The sequence below is a fragment of the Plecotus auritus genome (assembly GCF_963455305.1).
Source record: "Plecotus auritus genome assembly, chromosome: 2".
Classification (NCBI taxonomy): Eukaryota; Metazoa; Chordata; class Mammalia; order Chiroptera; family Vespertilionidae; genus Plecotus; species Plecotus auritus.
Window position 1 is genome coordinate 228288994 of NC_137771.1, and position 24167 is coordinate 228313160.

The 24167-nt window shown below is 59.6% G+C and overlaps 1 protein-coding gene across 1 annotated transcript in view; it reads right to left on the minus strand.

The window, feature by feature from the left end:
- Positions 1 to 23819, minus strand: part of LOC308241347 (interferon alpha/beta receptor 2-like) — a 62937-nt gene extending 39118 nt beyond the window's left edge. The window contains exons 1-6 of the mRNA XM_080654730.1: positions 23686 to 23819; positions 14669 to 14759; positions 13480 to 13521; positions 11693 to 11807; positions 7219 to 7391; positions 3259 to 3419 (exon numbers count right to left, since the gene is read on the minus strand). Coding sequence (XP_080510856.1) covers positions 3259 to 3419; positions 7219 to 7391; positions 11693 to 11807; positions 13480 to 13521; positions 14669 to 14723 — 546 coding nt within the window. The 5' untranslated portion in view covers positions 14724 to 14759; positions 23686 to 23819. The remainder of the gene's footprint in view (positions 1 to 3258; positions 3420 to 7218; positions 7392 to 11692; positions 11808 to 13479; positions 13522 to 14668; positions 14760 to 23685) is intronic.
- Positions 23820 to 24167: the final 348 nt, after the last annotated feature.

Here is a 24167-nt window from a genome sequence, read left to right on the forward strand (position 1 = left end):
CGGTCTTATTGCGCCATCCGGGACCTTGTTGTATTAAGGGTATCTTCCACTTTACATTCCAGAAAGTGCTCTCTTTTTTTAAAAAAATATATTTTATTGATATTTTACAGAGAGGAAGGGAGAGGGATAGAGAGCTAGAAACATCGATGAGAGAGAAACATCGATCAGCTGCCTCCTGCACACCCCCCACTGGGGATGTGCCCGCAACCAAGGTCCATGCCCTTGACCGGAATCGAACCTGGGACCCTTGAGTCCGCAGGCTGACGCTCTATCCACTGAGCCAAACCGGTTTCGGCAGAAAGTGCTCTCTTTAACATGCGCTCACGGACAATCAGAACAGTCTGCAAAGCAGGCGTCATTCCTATTGCCCGGAGGAGGCGCCTGGAGTCCAGAGAGGGTAAGCAACTTCCCCGAGGCCACACAGCCTGGGGCAGAACCGAGGCTGATGCCTGGCTCCCTGGCTCCTCCCTGGAACCCTGGCCTCTTCCTTCCCAGGCAGTTCCGCGCCGTTTCCAGGGGTGGGCAAACTTTTTGACTCGAGGGCCACCATGGGTTCTTAACCTGGACCGGAGGGCCGGAACAAAAGCATGGATGGAGTGTTTGTGTGAACTAATATAAATTCAAAGTAAAGGAGCGGAGGGGAGAGCAAGAGAACCCTCCGCTCTTTCGGCTCCGCGGGCCGAATAGAACAGCCAAACGGGCCGGATCCAGCCCGCGGGCCGTAGTTTGCCCACGGCTGAGTTAGACGCTAGGAAGGTCCTTTTGCATAACGATCTACAGCTTTCAAAGTCCGGGGCTATCTTTTTGGTTTCGAAATAGGCACGGCCCACTTTGGCCCGGTGAGCCCCTCGCGTTCTTCCTCAGCTGTGTCCACGGCCCGAGACCAGCACCACGTCTCTGGGTCTTTTCTTTAGCTTCTCGTTCGTGTTTCTCAAGCGTCCACACTCTGGTCGGATGCGCTGCCTGCCCTGCAGTGGCTGCCTGGCCAGCACCTCCGTGCCGGTGAGTTCTTCCCAGGAGCACCTGGCAGCCCCCCTGGATGTAGGTCTGGGTGCCTCCTCTTCCTCCACCATCTCCCTCTGGTCTGTTCCTTCTTTAAAAAAATCCGTATATTTTTAATTGAGTTCAGATGGAAGAGAGGGAGAGAGAGATAGAAACATCAATGATGACAGAGAATCATCGATCGGCTGCCTCCTGCACGCCCCCTCCTGGGGATCAAGCCCACAACCCGGGCATGTGCCCTTGACTGGGAATCAAACCTTGACCTCCTGGTTCCTAGGTCGATGCTCAACCACTGAGCCACGTCGGCTGGGCCCTCTGGTCTGTTCCTAACACCCCAGCCAGGATGCTCCATGCTACTCCAAAGACTCAGACCCACAAAAACCTGCCAATTCCGGCCCCACGTCTCCCTGACCTCTCCTCCTTCTATTCTCTTGTCTCGGTCACTCCGTTCCAGCTCCTGTTGTTTCTCAAACACACTGGGCCCACTCTGGCCGCAGGCCCTCTGACCTCCTGTGCCATCTGCCTGGAATGCCCCGCCCGTTGCCTGGCAGGCTGTGTTTTGGCGTGACATGCAAGGGCTTTGGTGATGCAAATGTGAGCCGCTCTTCTGGCAAGGCCCACCAGCAAGCACGGGCTGTCCATCTTCCCTCATTCCAGCATCTTTTAAAAAAATATATATTTTTATTGACTTCAGAGAGGAAGGGAGAGGGAGAGAGAGACAGAACCATGAATGATGAGAGAGAATCACGGATCGGCTGCCTCCTGCACGCCCCACACTGGGGATCGCGCCTGCAACCCGGGCATGTGCCCTGACCAGGAATTGAACCGTGTCCTTCTGGTTCATAGGTCGACGCTCCACCCCTGAGCCACGCCGGCCGGACTCATTCCAAGATTCTTAGGGAACTAATCCAGAGCACAAATCACGGAAGATCCAGGTCTCTCTGACACCAGAATCACCGAGGCTCCTGACCTCCAGTTAGTCCTTCGGGGGAATGGGGAGGGAGCAGAGCGGCGGGAACAGCCCTGTCCCTTACAGTGCGTGGGGGCAGGAGCGGGACAGGCAGATGCCTTCTATGTGCCGCTAAACCACCCCCTTCAGAGATCTCCCCAGAGTGTCGAGATGTGCCTGTTCTCCCACCTGCACCGTACGCCCCTCTCTCTCCTGTGTGTCCCCTGCACACGGCTAATTCCCCGGACGGAGTCTGCGCTGCGGGCCAAGTCAGTGTAGTTCCATGATGAACGAACGCTGGAGACCTCTTTCCTGAAATCAGACCACACTGACCTCGACCCTACGGGCCTAATTGCTCAAATCGTTACAAATACCTTTATTTTTATTTTATTTTATTTATTTATTTTAAATCCTCACCCAAGGATATTTTTCCATTGGTTTTTAGAGAGAGTGGAAGAGAGAGGGAAAGGCTGAGAGAAATATTGATGTGAGAGAAACACATCAATTGGTTGCCTCCTGCACGAGCCCTGACCAGGGCCCTGGCCAGGGAGGAGCCTGCTACCAAGGTACGTGCCCTTGACCGGAATCGAACCCGGGACCCTTTGGTCCACAGGCTGACGCTCTATCCACTGAGCCAAACTGGCTAGGGCGAAAACAACTCTATTTTTTTTAAAAAGTGTATAGCCTATATAATAAAAGCCTAATATGCTAAGTGTCCAGTCAACTGGTTGGCCATTCAAACCAATCAAAGCATAATATGCTAATGATATGCTAAGGCCGCTCAACCGCTCGCTAGGACGTGCACAGACCACCAGGGGGCAGACGCTCTGACTGGTAGGTTAGCTTGCTACTGGAGTCCGGCCAATTGGGACTCAGTGAGACGGGCTGGACATGCCCTGGAGCCCTCCCGTGCTCCCTCCCCGGCTGGCCAACCTCCCGCATCCCCTATTGTGCACCGGTGGGGTCCCTGGGCCTGGCCTGTGCCCTCTCGCCATCTGGGACCCCTTGGGGGATGTCACAGAGCTGGTTTTGGCCTGATCCCGCTCAACGCAGGAGCTGCCCCCGGGTGGTCAATTATCCCTGAGTTGTGGAGCTCAGCCAGAAGCCGGGCTCACAGATGGCGAGTGCAGCGGGGAACGGCCTAAGCTGGCAGGTGGACATCCCCCGAGGGTTCCCGGACTGCGAGAGGGTGCAGGCTGGGTTGAGCGACCCCCCCCATCCCCGAGTGCACAAATTTCGTGCACCGGGCCCCTAGTGTATTTGTAAAAGCGTGTCATTACCAACTCAGAACTGTTCTGACCTCTTACCTTCTTCACAATCCCCTCTGACTCCTCTTCTATGGAAAGTGACAAGTGAAGCCATAATCCTTCCCCAGGTGGCAACTTGGGCAAGGAGGGTGGGAATTTCAGTATCACGTTAATGTGGTCCACAAAGCCAACGATCTCAAACTCGGGGGGTTCCAAAGTCACTGCGCAGAAAACAGAGTCAGAAGCAACCCCCATGCCAGTCAGCCATCGCGCCCGCGTCCCCAGAGGGCCTTCCTCCACCCAGCTGTCTTCTTTTCTTTCTTTCTTTCTTTTTTTAAAAAATATATTTCTTTATTGATTTCACAGAGGAAGGGAGAAGGAGAGAGAGACAGAAACATCAATGATGAGAGAGAATCATTGATTGGCTGCCTCCTGCACGCCCCCTACTGGGGATCGAGCCTGCAACCCAGGGATGTGCCCTTGGCCAGAATCGAACCTGGGACCCTTCAGTCTGCAGGCTGATGCTCTATCCACTGAGCCAAGCCAGCTAGGGCCAGCTGTCTTCTTTTCAATCTGCCTGCGGTCCTCCTTGAGGCCCGGGTTTTATTTGTTTTTAATTATTTTTCAGACGCATTCTTTTAGTTCCCTTTTTAACTGGTGGAAAGCTGGGACCAACAAAAGCGATTTGCTTCCTATTACCGCAAGAAGTGGGATAGAAGTCAGTCCTTAGCCAATTTTCCGGCTATATTCTAAATACAGAAGTAAAAGTGACTTCCTTCCCCATTACAATCGTAAGGACGGGACAAAGGCCTCTCTTTTTCCTAGCTGTGGCCTTCCCACAATTTATGAGAAGCACCTGGTAATTACACCCCAAGATCGAGGGCTCCTCTGATTCAAACGGGACAAGATAAGCTACTCTCAAGGCTACATTCTTGCATCCCCCTCCTCCCTGCTGTTTCTACAACTCAGGGATAATTCACACCAAGGAATCTCTAGTTGGAAGCAAAGTCCCATTCCCCTCCCCTCCAAACAGGCCTCTTTTGAACTCTATGACCTTTGCTCTAAGCATGTTTTACAGGGTTGGGGAAAATAGCGATAAGACACTTCCCTAGGACATCTGCCTGGTTGCTAGAAAACAAACTGACTTTTCAGGACAGCCCCTGGTATCTGCTCAACCCAGCCCCAAACCCCCTCCCTTCCTTGTTGGTTAGCAACAGCCACTGCTTAAAAGATCAGGCCACCCTTTGTCCCTTGCCCTGAATCAACCAGCAGCAGTATTTGGCCCTTTCCTCCCTCGGAAAGTAATATAAATTTCCTCTCTGCATCTCCTCTCTCCGTGTGAATTCTTTCACAGCCCGAGACACCGGCCAAACCCTAACAACCACGGTAATATACAACCACTGCAGAAATATCAGAGAATACGGACAATTGTTTCTGAATGTGGCTGGTCATCTTCTGTCTCTATGGTATGTGTGTACACATATACAGACACATATAAATGGAACTAGACCAGGGGTGGGCAAACTTTTTGACTCGAGGGCCACAATGGGTTCTTAAACTGGACCAGAGGGCCGGAACAAAAGCATGGATGGAGTGTTTGTGTGAACGAATATAAATTCAAAGTAAAGGAGCGGAGGGGAGAGCAAGAGAACCGGGTAGAACAGCCGGATCCGGCCCGCGGGCTGTAGTTTGCCCACGGCTGAACTAGACCCACACACCCTCCTAAGCTGAAATTAAACCATTCTTTACCCACACTGCTTTACACGGTACATGCCTCCACTTATTTCATACATACATCAACGCATATTTATCTACATGAAGGGTTGGCAAACTCTGGCCTGTGGGTGAATTTCTGCACAGCCTTGCAAGTTGAGAAGGGTTTTTAGTTTTGGAAAGATTGTTAACAAATGAAGACTATGTCACAGAGACCGTATGTGTCCCACACAGTCTAACAACGTGTTTTTCTCTGGCCCTAACAGAGAGTCGGCTGACCCCCTGACCTTCCTCACCATTTCTCACGGCCAATTCTCTCCCGCAAGGCGGCCGCACCGCGATGGAACGGACTCACTGCTCTGAACACTTAGGCTGACTCTAATTTTCCTGAATAGAATCTGTGTCTCCATGAGTATTCTTCTTTTTTTTTTTTAATATATTTTATTGATACTTTACAGAGAGGAAGGGAGAGGGATAGAGAGCTAGAAACATCGATGAGAGAGAAACATCGATCAGCTGCCTCCTGCACACCTCCCACTGGGGATGTGCCCGCAACCAAGGTACATGCCCTTGACCGGAATCAAACCCGGGACCCTTCAGTCCGCAGGCCGACGCTCTATCCACTGAGCCAAACCGGTTTCGGCCCCATGAGTATTCTTGGAGCTCAGCCTTTGCTTTTGCCCATCATCTCTTTAGGGTACATCACTACGGTGGAACTGTGGATTAGGACAGGCAGGTGTTCAGGTTTCTAATACTCACGGTAATACCTTCAGAAAGACGGTGCCAAACGCCCTATCTTTCCTTTAAACCTGGGCATTTATATATTTTTAACACCTGCCGTTCGGAGTCTTGAAAAACGGTATCTCATTATTACTTTCTTTTAAAAATACATATATATTTTTATTGATTTCACAGAGGAAGAGAGAGGGAGAGAGAGAGAGAGAATCATGGACCGGCTGCCTCTGCACACCCCCCACTGGGGATGGAGCCCACAACCCGGGCGTGTGCCCTGACCAGGAATCAAACCTCGACCTCCTGGGTTCACAGGTCGATGCTTGAGCACTGAGCCCCGCCGGCCGGGGATCTTGTTATTACTTTAATAAACGTTCTTTAATGCCCGCACTGCCACGGCCTGTGAGTGATGCTTTCCTTCTTCTCTGCGTGGGGACACGCCCACAGGGAACGGCCCACCTCCGGGGCCTCCTCGGATCAGCACTGCCCACCCGGGGGCAGGCGGCTGTCTGGCTCTGCTGAGCACGCCCTGGCTGCCTTCCACAGGAGCTAAAACCGAATCTTTCTCTTGGAAACGGTTGCCAACGAGGACACTGAGAAAGCAAGAAGCCAAGGGGTCTGGCTGAGGCCGCCGTCCACTGCCATGGGGCTGTGAACCTACACAGGCGCCTTCAGGAGCGGAGGGAGGGCAGCCCCCCCCCCGCAACCCCGGGCACAGCCTTGTCTGAGCCTGGGCCCCGGGCATGCCCAGCCCGGCGCCCACATGTCAAAGGCTCCTGAGATGGGATCGGGGGGAGGTGTTGAGGGACTAAGGAGAACATGGCCCCAAGAGGGGTGACAGCCCAGGGAACAGGCGGGGGGAACTGCTGCCACTTCCATCAGGCGGTGAAACAGACAAACATGGCCCGGCCGGCGTGGCTCAGGGGTTGAGCATGGACTTACGAACCAGGAGGTCACGGTTGGATTCCAGGTCAGGGCACAGGCCCGGGTTGCGGGGTTGATCCCCAGTGTGGGGTGTGCAGGAGGCAGCCCACCCATGATTCTCATCACGGATGTTTCTACCTCTCCCTCCACCTCTCCCTTCCTCTCTCTGAAATCAATAACAATATATAAAACAAAACAAAACAAAAAGCAAGCCAACAGGCAGCAGCGGCTACTGCCCGTGTCTGCCTCCCACAGGGAGCCGCTCCTCTGTCCGGGCAGGAAAACCGAGGCTCAGAGCAGCGAGGAACCGCTCGGCCACAGAGCCGGGCCGCGGCCGGCCGGGAGGGGAGCCCGGGCCGAGGCCCCAGCACAGCCGTGGGCAAACTACGGCCCGCGGGCCGGATCCGGCTGTTCTACCCGGTTCTCTTGCTCTCCCCTCCGCTCCTTTACTTTGAATTTATATTAGTTCACACACACACTCCATCCATGCTTTTGTTCCGGCCCTCCGGTCCAGTTTAAGAACCCACGGTGGCCCTCGAGTCAAAAAGTTTGCCCACCCCTGGACCAGCACCTTGGCAGACCTGCCTGCCTCCCGGCAGAAAACAACACTGTGCTCCTGGCGACGCTGAGGCTGAGAAACGGGGAACTCACTGTCCACGTCCGGGTAGACCGAGCCCCCGCAGTCGACCAGCGTGGCGCTCCCCCGGGACCCGACGAGCCTGGGCAGGTACATCTCGGCCAGGCTGCGCCACTGGTGCGTGAGGTCGCAGGAGGGCCGCGTGATGTTGGTGCACCCCGGGACCAGCTCCAGGGGGACTCTTTTACTTGGATGGGAAAAGAAACGGGGCAAGGAAAACGGGTGTTCACGTGAGGAGACCCCATCCGGGGTGCGGCCGGGGTCCCAGTCTCTCCCCCCTGTCCCGCCCTCTCCCCCGCCACCCCCTCCCCGTGCGTGTCCGTTCAGAGCATGTCCCACCTGCTCAGGGTATCGGGATTTGGTTATTGCCTCTGCGCCTACTGCCAGGGCGTGTGCCAGCAGGCAGGGCGCGGGGTCACGCGGTCCCCTGCATGTAGCAGGCGCTCAGGAAACACCCGCCGATGGATGAGCGAGCGAACCTGGGGCGTTCATGGGGGAGGCCCTGGGGCTCCCTGCCCCTGCCGGGCAACCCGGGTGCCCCGCCGAGACCCCGTCTCTCCCCAGCTGAGGGCCCCAAGGCCCTGTGCTCAGCCGGCCAGTGCCACGAGGGCGGCACGGCCTCGGTCTCCTCGGCTTCAGAGCGGCAGGCTCCCAGGCCCCTCCAGGCCCGGCTGCGCGGCTCAGCGGCTGAGCGCCGACCTGGGAACCAGGAGGTCAGGGTTCGATTCCCGGTCAGGGCACAGGCCCGGGTTGTGGGCTCGACCCCCAGTGTGGGGCGTGCAGGAGGCAGCCGATCCGTGACTCTCTCTCATCACGGATGTTCCCATCTTCCTCTCCCTCTCCCTTCCCCTCTGAAATGAAAATACGGTTTACAAAGGAAAGGCGCCCCGTGTCCGTCAGGAGTGGCAACAGCTTGATGCCAAATAAGCAGAGAACCAAAGGGCACAACGTGGGGCTCCTGGGCTCCGATGGGACCTGGGGGGGACTGTCCCACCGGGAAGGGGGGGGACTGTCCCACCGGGAAGGGGGTGACTGTCCCACCGGGAAGGGGGTGACTCTCCCACCGGGAAGGGGGGGACTCTCCCACCGGGAAGGGGGGTGACTGTCCCACCGGGAAGGGGGGGACTCTCCCACCGGGAAGGGGGGTGACTGTCCCACCGGGAAGGGGGTGACTGTCCCACCGGGAAGGGGGTGACTGTCCCACCGGGAAGGGGGTGACTCTCCCACCGGGAAGGGGGGGGACTCTCCCACCGGGAAGGGGGGGACTCTCCCACCGGGAAGGGGGGGACTGTCCCACCGGGAAGGGGGGGACTCTCCCACCGGGAAGGGGGGGACTCTCCCACCGGGAAGGGGGGTGACTGTCCCACCGGGAAGGGGGGGACTCTCCCACCGGGAAGGGGGGTGACTGTCCCACCGGGAAGGGGGGGACTCTCCCACCGGGAAGGGGGGTGACTGTTCCACGCGGGAAGGGGGGTGACTGTCCCACCGGGAAGGGGGGTGACTGTCCCACCGGGAAGGGGGGGACTGTCCCACCGGGAAGGGGGTGACTGTCCCACCGGGAAGGGGGGGACTGTCCCACCGGGAAGGGGGGTGACTGTCCCACCGGGAAGGGGGGTGACTGTCCCACGTGGGAAGGGGGTGACTGTCCCACCGGGAAGGGGGGTGACTGTCCCACCGGGAAGGGGGTGACTGTCCCACGGGGGAAGGGGGGTGACTGTCCCACGTGGGAAGGGGGTGACTGTCCCACCGGGAAGGGGGGTGACTGTCCCACCGGGAAGGGGGGGACTCTCCCACCGGGAAGGGGGGTGACTGTCCCACCGGGAAGGGGGTGACTGTCCCACCGGGAAGGGGGGGACTGTCCCACCGGGAAGGGGGGTGACTGTCCCACCGGGAAGGGGGGTGACTGGCCCACCGGGAAGGGGGGTGACTGGCCCACGCGGGAAGGGGGGTGACTGTCCCACCGGGAAGGGGGTGACTGTCCCACCGGGAAGGGGGGTGACTGTCCCACCGGGAAGGGGGGGACTGTCCCACCGGGAAGGGGGGTGACTCTCCCACCGGGAAGGGGGGTGACTCTCCCACCGGGAAGGGGGTGACTGTCCCACCGGGAAGGGGGTGACTGTCCCACCGGGAAGGGGGGTGACTCTCCCACCGGGAAGGGGGGGTGACTGTCCCACCGGGAAGGGGGGTGACTCTCCCACCGGGAAGGGGGGTGACTCTCCCACCGGGAAGGGGGGTGACTGTCCCACCGGGAAGGGGGGTGACTGTCCCCACCGGGAAGGGGGGTGACTCTCCCACCGGGAAGGGGGGTGACTCTCCCACCGGGAAGGGGGTGACTGTCCCACCGGGAAGGGGGTGACTGTCCCACCGGGAAGGGGGGTGACTGTCCCACCGGGAAGGGGGGTGACTGTCCCACCGGGAAGGGGGGTGACTGTCCCACCGGGAAGGGGGGGTGACTGTCCCACCGGGAAGGGGGGTGACTGTCCCACCGGGAAGGGGGGTGACTGTCCCACCGGGAAGGGGGGGACTGTCCCACCGGGAAGGGGGGTGACTGTCCCACCGGGAAGGGGGGTGACTGTCCCACCGGGAAGGGGGTGACTGTCCCACCGGGAAGGGGGTGACTGTCCCACCGGGAAGGGGGGGGACTGTCCCACCGGGAAGGGGGTGACTGTCCCACCGGGAAGGGGGGGACTGTCCCACGGGGGAAGGGGGTGACTGTCCCACCGGGAAGGGGGTGACTGTCCCACCGGGAAGGGGGGTGACTGTCCCACCGGGAAGGGGGGTGACTGTCCCACCGGGAAGGGGGGTGACTGTCCCACCGGGAAGGGGGGGACTGTCCCACCGGGAAGGGGGGGGACTGTCCCACCGGGAAGGGGGGTGACTGTCCCACCGGGAAGGGGGTGACTGTCCCACCGGGAAGGGGGTGACTGTCCCACCGGGAAGGGGGTGACTGTCCCACGTGGGAAGGGGGGGGACTGTCCCACCGGGAAGGGGGGTGACTGTCCCACGCGGGAAGGGGGGGTGACTGTCCCACGTGGGAAGGGGAGAGCAAAGGAGGCGCTCCCATCACATCGTTAACCCTGCAAGGCCCCCAGGCGGAAGGCTTAGCTCAGACGGAGCTCTGTGGCCAGGGCCACAGGGTCACAGGGTCACCGGGCCACAGGGTCACAACGGCGACCAAGTCGGACTCTGGGCCCGGGAGCCTTTCCCTGTGTCTCCGTCTCCCCGAGCTCAGCGAAGGGAGCCCATCGCTGGCGCTGGTCCGGCCTCTGGGCGCCCTTTCACACAGCCCCGTCCCCGGTGAGGACGGGACCGTGGGAGCCACACCCCAGCATCCTCTGCGCCGGAGGCTCCGAGCTGCAGGAACTGGCTTGGTCATCAGTGTGAGCTTTGTCCCTAACAGCCGGGAACTGTCCACGTGTGCCACTCCATCAAACAAGGGTGTGCGTTTGTCTTTGGGTTTTTAAAGCTCCCAATAGAACACCATACACCCACACACACCTCCACCCCCCAGAGGGCGGGGGTTCGGGGTGGAGAGAGAGCAAGGGAGAGGGGGGGGAGAGAGAGAGGGGGAAAGAGAGAGGGAGGGGGGGGAGAGAGAGAGGGAGAGAGAGAGAGAGAAAGAGAGAAAGAGAGAGGGGGGAGAGAGAGAGAGGGAGAGAGAGAGAGGGAAAGAGGGAGAGGGGGAGAGAGGGAGAGAGGGAGAGAGAGAGAGGGGGAGAGAGGGAGAGAAAGAGAGAGAGAGAGGGGGAGAGAGAGAGAGGGGGGGAGAGAGGGAGAGAGAGAGAGATAGATGGGGGGAGAGAGAGAGAGAGAGAGGGAGAGAGGGAGAGAGAGGGAGAGAGAGGGAGAGAGAGGGAGAGAGAGGGGGAGAGAAAGAGGGGGAGAGAGGGAGAGAGAGATAGATAGGGGGAGAGAGAGAGGGGGGGGGAGAGAGAGAGAGAGAGAGGGAGAGAGATGGGGGGGGAGAGAGAGAGAGAGGGAGAGAGAGAGAGAGAGGGGAGAGAGAGGGGGGGAGAGGTAGGGGGAGAGGGGGAGAGAGAGAGGGGGGGGAGAGAGAGGGAGAGAGAGGGGGAGAGAAAGAGGGGGAGAGAGGGAGAGAGAGATAGATAGGGGGAGAGAGAGAGAGGGGGGGGAGAGAGAGAGAGAGGGAGAGAGAGAGAGAGAGGGGAGAGAGAGGGGGGGAGAGGTAGGGGGAGAGGGGGAGAGAGAGAGGGGGGGGGAGAGAGAGAGAGAGAGAGAGAGAGAGAGGGGGGGGGAGAGAGAGAGAGAGGGAGAGAGAGAGAGAGAGGGGAGAGAGAGGGGGGGAGAGGTAGGGGGAGAGGGGGAGAGAGAGAGGGGGGGAGAGAGAGAGATAGATAGGGAGAGAGAGAGGGGGGGGGGAGAGAGAGAGAGAGGGAGAGAGAGAGCTCTGTCTCAGGGTCGACCCTCCCCTCCCACCAAGTGGAACGGTAATGTATTGAGCCAAGAAGAACGAGACGTGAAACTGACCTCATGTCCGTGTGCCACAACGTGTAGTGAGTTGGTACAATGGAACGGTTTTTCAATTCCCAGGATAAAATGGGCCGGAAGTTCCTCAGGGTCAGGCTGAAAATGCAGGATTCATCTGAAGAGGGGAGCAGGAGAAGACACACATGAGGCTGACACGGGGAGCCCAGGGCCGGGTCCTGGCCATGCAGCCCGCCCCCTGCGATCTGGAGCCCACATTCCCGGCACAGCACCCCGGGAGCCAGCCCGGGGCTCTGGAACCCTCGGGACGGCAACGGCTCTCCTGATCGCATTAGCCAACGAGCAGCACAGGAAACAGGCGCGCTCAGGGCACACACAGGCCGTCAGCAACGTGTACACGGCGCCGGGCCCACCCAGTCTCACCCAGCTCAGTGGCTCACTGGACCCCAATGCCCGTGCCGCCCTGGCCCCCCCCGTTCCCTCAGCTCCCCTCCACCTCCTCTCCCGGCCCCTCCTACGCTGCCCCGCCCGCCCGCCCCCCGCAGGCCCTTCCTCCGGGAATCCCCCACTGACCTCCTTCCCCATCCCGGGGGGAGCGGGGGAAGAACCTGTGCCCCAGGCAGAGTCCCCACAGCAATGCTGCCGCAGGGCTGCAGACCCATTCTGCAGACGGGGAGACTGAGCCCCGAGGCACCCAGGGCTAGGCAGCTGGGACCCGGAGCTCCAAGGCTTGGAAGCCACGCCTGTCAAATCTGCCTGGTCTGCTCACAGTGCTTCAGACCGTCTCAGCTGGACACGCATTTAACACGGGGCGAGGGTTGGTGGACAGGTTTGCATGTGTGCGCCAGAAGTTTAGTTTAGCCCTAACCGGTTTGGCTCAGTGGATAGAGCGTCGGCCTGCGGACTGAAAGGTCCCAGGTTCGATTCCGGTCAAGGGCATGTACCTTGGTTGCGGGCACATCCCCAGTAGGAGGTGTGCAGGAGGCAGCTGATCGATGTTTCTCTCTCATCGACGTTTCTAGCTCTCTATCCCTCTCCCTTCCTCTCTGTAAAAAATCAATAAAATATATATATATATAAAAAAGAAGTTTAGTTTAAAGATGATTTTCGGCGTGGGGTGGTAGATGCACAATACTATACACAGATGATGTGTGTGGAAGTGTATACCCGAAGCCTGTGTACATTTATGAACCAGTGTCACCCCCATACGTTCAATTAAAAACTTCCCTTCCTTTATCTGGCACCGGGCATGGAGTAAGTGGTGGAAGGATGCCAAATGCAGGGGAATTATTCCTGGATCCTTTTTGTTGTTGGGCATAGCCTGCGTCTCCCTCGTTCTTCTGTGAAGGGGTTTGAAAGGGGAGAATCTTCTAAGGGGTTTTAAAACGGCCTCTGGTGTTCATTTCTTACGATAATTTTGTGAGGCAGATGGGAACATCAGATTGGCTCCTTCCACAGAGACAAGCATTTGGGAAAAAAGATTCGAACGAAACGGGCAACAGATCTGGGATGGGAAAGAACATTTCCCACATCTGAGACGTCTGAACGGTCACCCCAACCTCCGACCCCCCCAGGCGTCCTCAAACGACGGCCCGCGGGCCACATGCGGCCCACCGAGGACACGGATCTGGCCCGCCGGGGGCCGCTGCCTGTCCTGCTTAGCAGCCGACGCGTCCCGGGCCCGCAGGGCGCATAGGAATTTGTTCATAGTTTTTTTTTAAACTATAGTCCGGCCCTCCCACGGTCTGAGGGACAGGGAACTGGCCCCCGGTTTAAAAAGTCCGAAGACCCCTGCTACAGCACTTAGCCCGTCAGGAGGCGTGTCTTACCAAGCCAAGCCTGCGGAGTGCCGAGCGCGGGCCCCACGTGCACTAGGAAGAAGAAAGCCACGTTAGACAGACGGCACATCCTCGGGGCTCAATGCACACTTGCCGCTCCGCGTCGGGCCTTGTCTCCCACGCGCGTGTAAGCACGGAACGGAGACCTCCTTGGCTGCGTGGACCCCACGGGAGAGCGGCGTGGGAGCGGATACGGAGCACAGGGGTGGCTGCCTTGCGGGCTGAGGGACTGTCGGAGAAGCAGTCATCCGCCTGGAGAAATCCTCCGGATATAAAGAAGCATGTTGCTCGTTAATAAACCTCAAAGGTGAGGATGGTCACCAAGGGTGCGGGGGGGCTGGGGGGGGAGGAAGGGCGCAGGGGATGGGGACTCGCTTGTCCTTTGCCCTCCGGATGTCACGGTGAGCTGGGGACATTTTCCGCCCGCGGAGGCCACGGATGCTGCGGGTACGCTGCGGTGACGGGCAGTCCTGCCCGGAACAGGTGACAGACAGAGGACACAGGGATGCTAAAGCAGAGTCACCGGAGAGGCGGAGCAAGGCACACACACGACGGGAGGAAAACCCATAATACACGGAGCATTACGCCCAGGTTCGGAGGTAAGGGCCTGGCCTCGCTCCCAATCGGAGTCGCACTCACGCCCCGGGGACCCCGAGGAGGCGTTAAGAGAAACGGCTCCCCCAGGCCCACAGGCGGGGTCCCGTCCCGAGCGAGCCTTCGGTCATTCTTGTTCTTGTCTGTTTTCCTAAAAGCAACCATCAGCCCTAACCGGTGTGGCTCAGTGGATAGAGCGTCGGCCTGCGGACTGAAGGGTCCCGGGTTCGATTCCGGTCAAGGGCATGTACCTTGGTTGCGGGCACATCCCCAGTAGGAGGTGTGCAGGAGGCAGCTGATCGATGTTTCTCTCTCATCGGTGTTTCTAACTCTCTCTCCCTCTCCCTTCCTCTCTGTAAAAAATCAATAAAATATATTAAAAAAAAAAAATAAAAGCAACCATCAGGCAGAAACCTATCGGCACCGGCCTCCTGTCCACGTCCCCTGGCCCTGGACCGCGGGCAGGCCGAGACCGGTCTCAGCGTGCTGGCGTTTCCCCCTCCCCCCCCACCCCCCGCCCCGGGCTCAGTGACGATGGTGTCACAGGCTGGCTCCCACAAGAGCGACGATAAAAAGTGTCCCTTACCCATGAGATACAAACTAGCCAGTCTCATCGCAACAGCACTGCGGGTCCACAGCATCTTTGTGGCTTCCTACGTCCTTCCTCCCGTTCACATCTGAAAGGGAATCAATATCGGGCCATCAAAATTCGGAAGTGTCTCGTTAAAATGGGCGGAGGCCAGATGAGGGGAGACGGCTGGGAGCTGGACCATTCCCCCACGTCTGCGAGCAACCAAGTCCCCACCGAGGCAGGAAGAAATTAATTTAAAAAAAATATATTTTATTGATTTTTTACAGAGAGGAAGGGAGAGGGATAGAGAGCTAGAAACATCGATGAGAGAGAAACATCGATCAGCTGCCTCCTGCACACCCCCCACTGGGGATGTGCCTGCAACCAAGGTACATGCCCTTGACCGGAATCAAACCCGGGACCCTCCAGTCCGCAGGCTGACGCTCTATCCACTGAGCCAAACCGGGTTCAGCAGGAAGAAATTTTTTAACTCTTGAGCAGGTAGCACAGCAATCTGGTTCCGAAATTTTAAACACACAAAAAAAGGGAACAGTGCAGAGATTTGCTTCCTTTAGAAAACTTACTTTTATTATTATTATTACTAGGGGCCCGGTGCACGAAATTCGTACACTCGGGAGGGGTCCCTCAGCCCAGCCTGAGCCCTCTCACAGCCCTCGGGGGATGTCTGACTGACGGCTTAGGCCTGCTCCCCAGCCTGAGCTGTCAGTCGGACATCCTTAGCGCTGCTGCAGAGGCAGGAGAGGCTTCCGCCACTCCCACTGTGCTCACCAGCCGTGAGCCTGGCTTCTGGCTGAGCGGCGCTCCCCCTGTGGGGGCACACTGACCACCCGGGGGCAGCTCCTGTGTTGAGCGTCTGCCCCCTGGTGGTCAGTGCGCGTCATAGCAACTGGTCGTTCCGCCCTTCCGTTGATTTGCATATTAGCCTTTTATTATATAGGACTAGAGGCCCAGTGCACGAAATTCGTGCACGGGTGTGTGTGTCCCTCAGTCCAGCCTGCACCCTCTCCAATCTGGGACCCCTCAAGGGATGACCGACTGCCCGTTTAGGCCCGATCCCGGTAGGATCGAGCCTAAACAGGCAGTCGGACATCCCTCTCACAATCCAGGACTGCTGGCTCCCAACTGCTCGCCTGCCTGCCTTCCTGATTGCCCCTAACCACTTCTGCCTGCCAGCCTGATCACCCCCAACTGCTCTCCCCTGCAGGCCTGGGTCCCCCCCAACTGCCCTTCCCTGAAGGCCCAGTCGCCCCCAACTTCCCTCCTCTGCTGGCCTGGTCACCCCTAACTGCCCTCCCCTGCAGGCTTGATCACCCCCAACTGCCCTCCCTTGCAGGCCTGGTCCCTCCCAACTGCCCTCCCCTGCTGGCCATCTTGTGGTGGCCTTCTTGTGTCCACATGGGGGCAGGATCTTTGACCACATGGAGGCAGCCATCTTGTGTGTTGGAGTGATGGTCAATTTGCATATTACTCTTTTATTAGATAGGATTATATAGGATATTTGTATTGATTTTAGAGGAAGGGAGAGGGAGAGAGAGATAGAAACATCCATGATGAGAGAGAATCAGCTGCCTCCTGCACGCCTCTGCTCATGGGCGTGTCTGAGTGAAGGGAACTTTACAGGTTGGACCGATGGCCAAAGGGCCTGTGAGTCAGAGTCCCCACAGCAAATGGCACCTGTACGTTAGGGAATGGTGAGACAGTCTTTAACCAAATGTGTGAACAGGATGTAGGCAAACTGTGAATGCAGCAGCGAAAGACACCACGGCAGGGGCTGTCTCCCACGCTGGGTTCAAGGGGCAAAGGGGCGGTGCCAGCTCAGGGCTCTGGGAGGGGAGGCCCCCGTGTGAGGCTGTGGCCGGAGCCAGACTCAGCCAGCCCCGGACGGGACGTGCAGGGAGGGTGCTGAGGACCGAGAAACGACCCCCCACGGTCTTCCCGCCCTCCCCTCGGGCTTGAACCAGCCGGAAGTCAGCGAGCAGGGTGCCGGTGGCTGTCCCCGCAGAAGACAGGATCCTGGGCAAAGCAGAGGGCGGGGAGTGGAGGCGGGTGTGGGGGGCAGCGGCAGGCACCGGCAGTGGCACCGAGGGCCTGCGGCTGCGACTCCCACGGGAAAGGCCGCATTCTCGCCCTGGTGGCCGCAGCAACGCACACGCTGCCCTCGGTGGGGGGCGGGGGGGGGGGGCGGGAGGAGGCCCGGCCCTCGGGGGTGAGAACCCCTTTTCTCTCCTTTCCTTGCCAGTTGCCCATCGATTTGTTGATGCTGGATTTTGTGCTTGTTTTTCTCGAACCACGCAGAAGGTTCTGAGCTTTGTGTTTGCAGAGTTAAAGGAGTTTTCTTCCTCAGCGACGGCATTTTGCCTCCGAAAGCCTCCTTCCTCCGAGGTGACGAGGGACGTGTCGCCCTCAGAGCTTCCGCCGCATCCAAACGGGGGCTCTGTAGATGCGTGGCGTCCCCGGCCCAGCACGAGGCAGCAGCAAGCCCCCTCCACAGGAAAAATGCCCGCAAAGGGCAGACTTGAGTTCACGCTGACAGGACGAGTCCTCCTGCCTGCAGGGGCAGGGCAGGGTGCCAGCAGGTGCTCCCCTCGAGGGACCTGGGACTCCAGGACCCCCCCACCCCCGCGAGATCCCAGGCCCCTCTGCCCCAGAGCAGCCCCTAACCCTGCACCCACTCGGTACGCCCACAGAGCTGTCTCTGTCACCCGTGGCGCCCCCCACGCCCTCAGCAGAGGCCAGCGTGGCAGGGCCATTCCTTAGACGGGGCGCACCCACATTGCAGAATGCCACCGGTGGCTCCCTGTGCCCACCGGCCCCGGGGCCTCTGCTGCGGGGAGTGGGCGGGAGGTAAGCAACCAAAGACCTTGTATGCGTGTCTGCTCGCCCCGCGGGCTCTTCCTGGGGGCCCCGCCCTGCGTCTGCATCTACCGAGCTAGCTCAGTGCCCTGAGCAGCTGAGACACACACACACACACACACAACCACATAACCACACACACACACACAACCACACACAACCACACGCACACACAACCACACACACACACACACAACCACACACACACACAACCACACACACACAACCACATAACCACACACACACACACAACCACACACACACACACACACAACCACACACACACACACACACAACCACACACACACACAACCACACACACACAACCACATAACCATACACACACACACAACCACACACAACCACACGCACACACAACCACACACACACAACCACACGCACACACAACCACACGCACACACAACCACACACACAACCACACACACAACCACACACACACATACACACACAACCACACACACAAACCACACACACACAACCACACACACACAACCACACACACACAACCACACACAACCACACACACACAACCACACATACAACCACACACACAACCACAACCACACACAACCACAACTACACACAACCACACACACAACCACAACCACACACACACCACCACACACAGCCACACACAACCACACACACACACACAACCACAACCACACACACACACAACCACACACACACACCCTACACACACACACAACCACAACCACACACACAAACACACACACACACAACCACACACACACACAACCACACACACACAACCACAACCACACACACAAACACACACACACAACCACACACACACACAACCACACACACACACACCCTACACACACACACAACCACAACCACACACACAAACACACACACACAACCACACACACACACACACACACACACACATACAACCACAATCACACACACACACACAGCCACACAATGAGAAGTCCGCTCTCCAAATCTCCGAGGGCGGGCAGGAAGGTGACTGTGTGCATGCCTGCATAACCCCGGACACAGACAATAGGGTGCTGAAGGCCTGGGGTGGGGGTGGGGTGGAGGGGGCTGATGGGAAAAAAGGGGACGCATGTAATACTTTCAACAATAAAGATTTTAAAACATTTTGAGGCAATAGAAAAAGAAGTCTGTTCTCCGACTCTGGGCCAGAGGACCCAGGAAATGCCCCTCCCCCTGGTGGTTCCCCGTGACTAACCCCCACCCCCGCTCTTTTTAAAAATATGTTCTATTGATTTTAGAGAGGAAGGCAGAGAGAGAGAGAAACATCAATGATGAGAATCATCCATCCGCTGCCTCCTGCACGCCCCACACTGGGGATCGAACCCACAACCCCCCTCCCATCCCCACTCCTCATGTGCCCTGACCTGGAATCGAACCCGTGAGCTCGTGGTTCATGGGTCAATGCTCAGCCACACCCGTGGGGCTCACACCCCGCTCCCCACCGGAATGCCTGGGAGCTGGGCTCTCGCTGGCTCCCTCCGCAGGTCCCTGCCTCGCCCTGGCGTCCCGCCCCACACTGCTCCCGAAGCTGCCTGTCTCCCCCTGACGACAGCAGACCAGCCACCATCCCCCGCAGCCGGCGGCTTTGTCCCCAGGCCCGAGCGCAGAAGGGCCCACACGTGTGGCTGCTCCCGGGTGGCCGTGCCAAGTTCTGAATGACTTCATCTTCCAATGGTCTTCTGTCAGCGAAGCCGGACGCCCCCACGGGACCCCGAGCCCTGGGCTCGCTCGGCCTGGCTCCCCGTCCTCCCTCTGCAGGCTGAGGGGGCCCCCACGGCCGGGGAGCCCACGTGGCCGTGATGCCTTCGGGATGTGTGCAGGGAGGGGGCAGCGGCTTCCCCGGGGGTGGCATCCAGGGCCGCCCTGATCCCAGAGGGCGGGAGCGGAGGGTAAGGGCCCTCGGGCACTGTCAGCCAGCCGAGGCCTGGGGGGCAGGTCCTTGGGGAGGGAGAGTTGACTCCCGCGAGCCCCCCCGGCTGGGTGAGGGCCTGGCACCTTCAGGCCGAGGGCCTGGGTGCTCAGAGTCGCCACGTGGGCCCCGGTGCCTGCCTGCGGGAGGTGCTCCGGGCCTGGGTGTCCGTCAGGAGCGGGCGCCCCTCGGGCTGGCCCTGCGCCGGGCCCCCTGTCCAGGCGGCGCTCGGAAATGCCAAGCGTGGCCTCGGGGACTCCCCACGCGCGTCCGTGCACTGGATGGGGCTGCACAGCGGAGAGCAGGCGGGGAAGCAGGCGCCTGGTTCAGAGCTTCACTTTCCAGCTCGAATGGCGCTCCGTGGCAGTCTCACACGCCAGGCTGGGGCGCAGACGAAGACACGCAGCGGCTTCACGGGCAGCACCGGGGCTGGCCTTCTTCCGGGACCGGCGCTGCCTTCGGGCCCAGGACCATTTTTGTTTCATTCCAACACCATCTCTTTCATCCCGTGCGTACGGGCACGGGCGGTCCCGTTGGCGGGTTCCCCTCGCAGGCAGCCCGCGCCCCGCGGCCTGGGGGGCTGCGTGTGCCCCACACCAGGTTCCTTCTCAGACGCCATCCCTGTGCCAGCGGTGGATGCGCCTGCCCGGCAGGGCCCAGCCTGCGGCTCCCCGTTTCTGCTGTTGGCACGTTTCCGGCGACTTCGGCTCGTTCTCGATGCTGCAGCCTTCTTCTCTCACCTCTGCGCTCCTTTCACTGAATTCTTTTTCTTTTTTTTAAATATATGTTATTGATTTTTTACAGAGAGGAAGGGAGAGGGACAGAGAGCTAGAAACGTCGATGAGAGAGAAACATCGATCAGCTGCCTCCTGCACAGCTCCCACTGGGGATGTGCCCGCAACCAAGGTACATGCCCTTGACTGGAATCGAACCTGGGACCCTTCAGTCCGCAGGCCGACGCTCTATCCACTGAGCCACACCGGTCAGGGCTCACTGCATTCTTACTGCTATCAAGTTGGTGGAGGATCGGAGGCGATCGCAAGGCATTTCCTCCCGAACAAGAGCGCGACTTCCTCTGCTGTCAGACTCCCTGCGGGCGCGGCCTGTGCCTCCCTGTGGGCACGGTCCTCCCCCCGCGTCTCTGCCCACCTCGCTCCGAGGACCCGGCGGCTGCCACCTGTGACTGCGATGCAGCGGCGTGGAATCCTGACGCTTCTCACAACGGTGCCCAATTCCAGTTTGTTCTGGAAAGGCTTTACTTATTTTTAAAAACACATTTTTATTGATGTCAGAGAGGAAGGGAGAGGAAGATAGAAACATCCGTGATGAGAGAGAATCATGGATCGGCTTCCTGCTGCCCGCCCCGCACTGGGGATGGAGCCTGCAACCCGGGCCTGTGCCCTGAGCGGGAATCGAACCGCGACTTCCTGGTTCCTAGGTTGATGCTCAACCCCTGACCCACAGCGGCCGGCTGGGCTGTTCTGTAAAGACTGTGGCCAGAGGGTGGTGCTGGGATGGGGACAAGGGGGTGCACCTCGGTGGGAATGCCTGGACCCTCCGGGACGGTTTTGTGGAGTGTCCTGCGGGCAGGCTCTCTGCGGGCAGGTTCCCGGCTCCTGGCCACCACTGGTCCGCGGGAGGGCCTCCTGGGTCCGGGCTGGCTTTTCCCGCTCGCCCAGGGACCTGCCCACCGCCCTGGCCTCTGACCAGCACGAAGGGCCTGCTGCTCTGTCAGAAAAGGAGCCCTTCCCTCCTTCCCTCCTCGTCGGGGCACTTTCAATCGCGCCGATTCCCCGGTCTAGTTTCTGGTGGCTGTGCACACGCACCTTTTAAATCTTTTTTCAAACCTCAGAACCAAAACAGCGACGGCAATGCTTAGGAGTACCTCTCCCCCGTACGGCTGGAGAGCCCCGGCCTGCGGGACACGGGGCGGGCGGGCGGGCGGGCGTGTGCCTGCAGCCCCAGCTGGGCTCGCCCTCTCTTTCCTCTTCTCCCAGTTCTCAGCACCTTCCCTGGGCCCGCCTGCACCCATCCCAGCAGGAGCCTGACTGTGTCTCCCAGATCGCAAGTGCTCACCTCCTCCGGACAGGCGGACACCCCTGGAATCTGCGTGCGCCCCGCGGTGTGGCCCACAGTGCGTTTCTCACTTGGTCACAGGAAATAAAAGGGCATCTTACACTCAACCGCATTTTATTTAGGTTTTTTTTGTTCAGCCTCCTCCGAGGATGTTTTCCCATTGGTTTTAGGGGGAGTAGAAGAGAGAGGGAGAGACAGAGAGAAGCATCGATGTGAGACAGACATATGGATCGGTCGCCTCCTGCACGAGCCCCGGCCAGGGCCCGGGCTGGGGAGGAACCTGCAAACGAGGTACGTGCCCTTGACTGGAATCGAACCCGGGACCCTTTGGTCCGCAGGCCGACGCTCTATCCACTGAGCCACACCAGCTAGGGCTCAACAGCATGTATTTTTAAATATATCTTATTGATTTTTTACAGAGAGGGAGAGGGACAGACAGTCAGAAACATGGATGAGAGAGAAACATCGATCAGCTGCCTCCTGCACACCTCCCACTGGGGACGTGCCCGCAACCAAGGCACATGCCCTTGACCGGAATCGAACCTGGGACCCTTCAGTCCGCAGGCCGACGCTCTATCCACTGAGCCACACCAGCTAGGGCTCAACAGCATGTATTTTTAAATATATCTTATTGATTTTTAAAAAAAATATATTTTATTGATATTTCACAGAGAGGAAGGGAGAGGGATAGAGAGTTAGAAACATCGATGAGAGAGAAACATCGATCAGCTGCCTCCCGCACACCCCCCACTGGGGATGTGCCCGCAACCAAGGTACGTGCCCTTGACCGGAATCGAACCCGGGACCCTTCAGTCCGCAGGCCGACGCTCTATCCACTGACCAAACCGGTTTCGGCTCAACAGCATTTTAGATTTGGTGAAATGTAATGACCGAGAGACATAGGATCTATGTGCCACGGCCCCTGCCCTAGCGGGACGGTTTACACCGGAAACAGGAAGAGACCCATGTGGCTCTGCGTGCAGGTGGGAGGCCTGGGGCTGGGTTTCGGAAAGCTTCACTCCTAAGTCAGTGCCTCTGGGACGGTGGTTCTTCTAATTCCTTTTTTTTTTTTTTTTTAAGACATATGACCATTTGTCAAATCCTAGGAGCCCAATTCGAGGCAGATTGTCTTTCACTTTCAAACAAACACCCGAGAAACGTTAGAGGAAATGCAGATAAGAATAAAAGAGCCATGCAGGTTTCTGATGATCAGAAATGAAAAAACAACGTGTGAACTACAGCATTTGCACGCTCAAGCCCTTTCCCGGGACAGGTGGCCACGTCTCCCCAGGCACCCCTGGTGGCTAGGGCGTCCCAGGGGTTTTCTGCGGCTCCGGCCCCGGCCCCTTTCCTCCCTACACCTGAGGGCCAGGTGTGTGGGGCTGGGGAGGGCGCTTAGAAGCCTGGCCCAAGTGTGGGCCAGCTGTGGCTTGTGACACCCAGCGGGAGTGGGGCCTGGGGGTGGGGGGTGGACTCCAGGACTCCCCCAGCCTGCCTCTGCCCCTCCCACCTCGCCGCTCAGATCTGACCACCGGGCATTTGTAAGACCTCTAGAAAAATAAACGAGGAAGCAAGGCGTCAATGAATGAACTGCTGAAAGGAGGCGGACAGCTAGCCGCTTCCGATAAGGCCATCGCCGGACAGAGCTGCCGGACAGAACTCGGAACTGAGATTAATTAACTGGTCCATTTGCTCGGGGTTGAAAGGCAGTTCGATTCGCACCCAGTTCCTCATCCCGTCCCGACCCCCTCCCTCTCGCCCCCTCCAGCTCCCCAGCCACGGATCGGCAGGACCTGGGGCACTGGGCCCGGCCGCTCCTCTGCGCCCCCCTCCGCTCGCGCACACCCCGCGGCGCCCAGAGCCTGGTGCGGGGGTGGGGTGGGGTGGGGCAGGGTGGGGGGGTCTCGGGCATCCTCGCCGGGGAGGGAGGGTGCAGGTCCAGGTGGGACAGGGATGAGGCCAGCCCAGCGCGGCCGGGGACAGACAGACAGACGCCCGCGGGCCGCGGAGGGGAGGCGCGCCCCGCAGGGATTCCGGGAAGCGGCTGCGGGCGCGCACAGGCCGGGCGGTCGCCGCGCTGGTGGACCCTTCTCCCGTGCCCGCCGCCCCGCGGTCCCCGCATTACCTTGGCAGCTTGGGGTCGCCTCTCCGGTCGGGACGCGGGCCGTGGGCCCCCTGCAGCCGGGCTCCGCGCTCCCGGCTCCGCGGCGGTGCCCGCGGCGACCCCTCCCGCGGGCGCGGGCACCACGGGCAGAGCGGGCAGAGCGGGCCGAGCCGGCACAGCGGGTGGAGCGGCCCGTGGGGCCTGGAGACTCTGCTCCCGACGCGCCGGGCGGGACCCTCCGCGTCCTCCCCAGACCCCGGGCGCGGGGAAGTCCCCGCGGGTGCGCGCGCGGAGTGCCCGCCTCCTTCGGGGTCGTGGGCGGGGCGCGCGGGGGGCGGGGACACGGATCACAGAGCTCACTGACATTTGCTGACAGCACCCGCCTCGCCCCGGCCCTACCCCCGCCCCCGCCCCCGCACGCGCCCTTCGCCCCACTTCCTCCCGGGGTTCGGCTGTGGGGTGTCCCGCGGGGGCCTCAGGCTACCGCCTGGCGCTCAGCACAA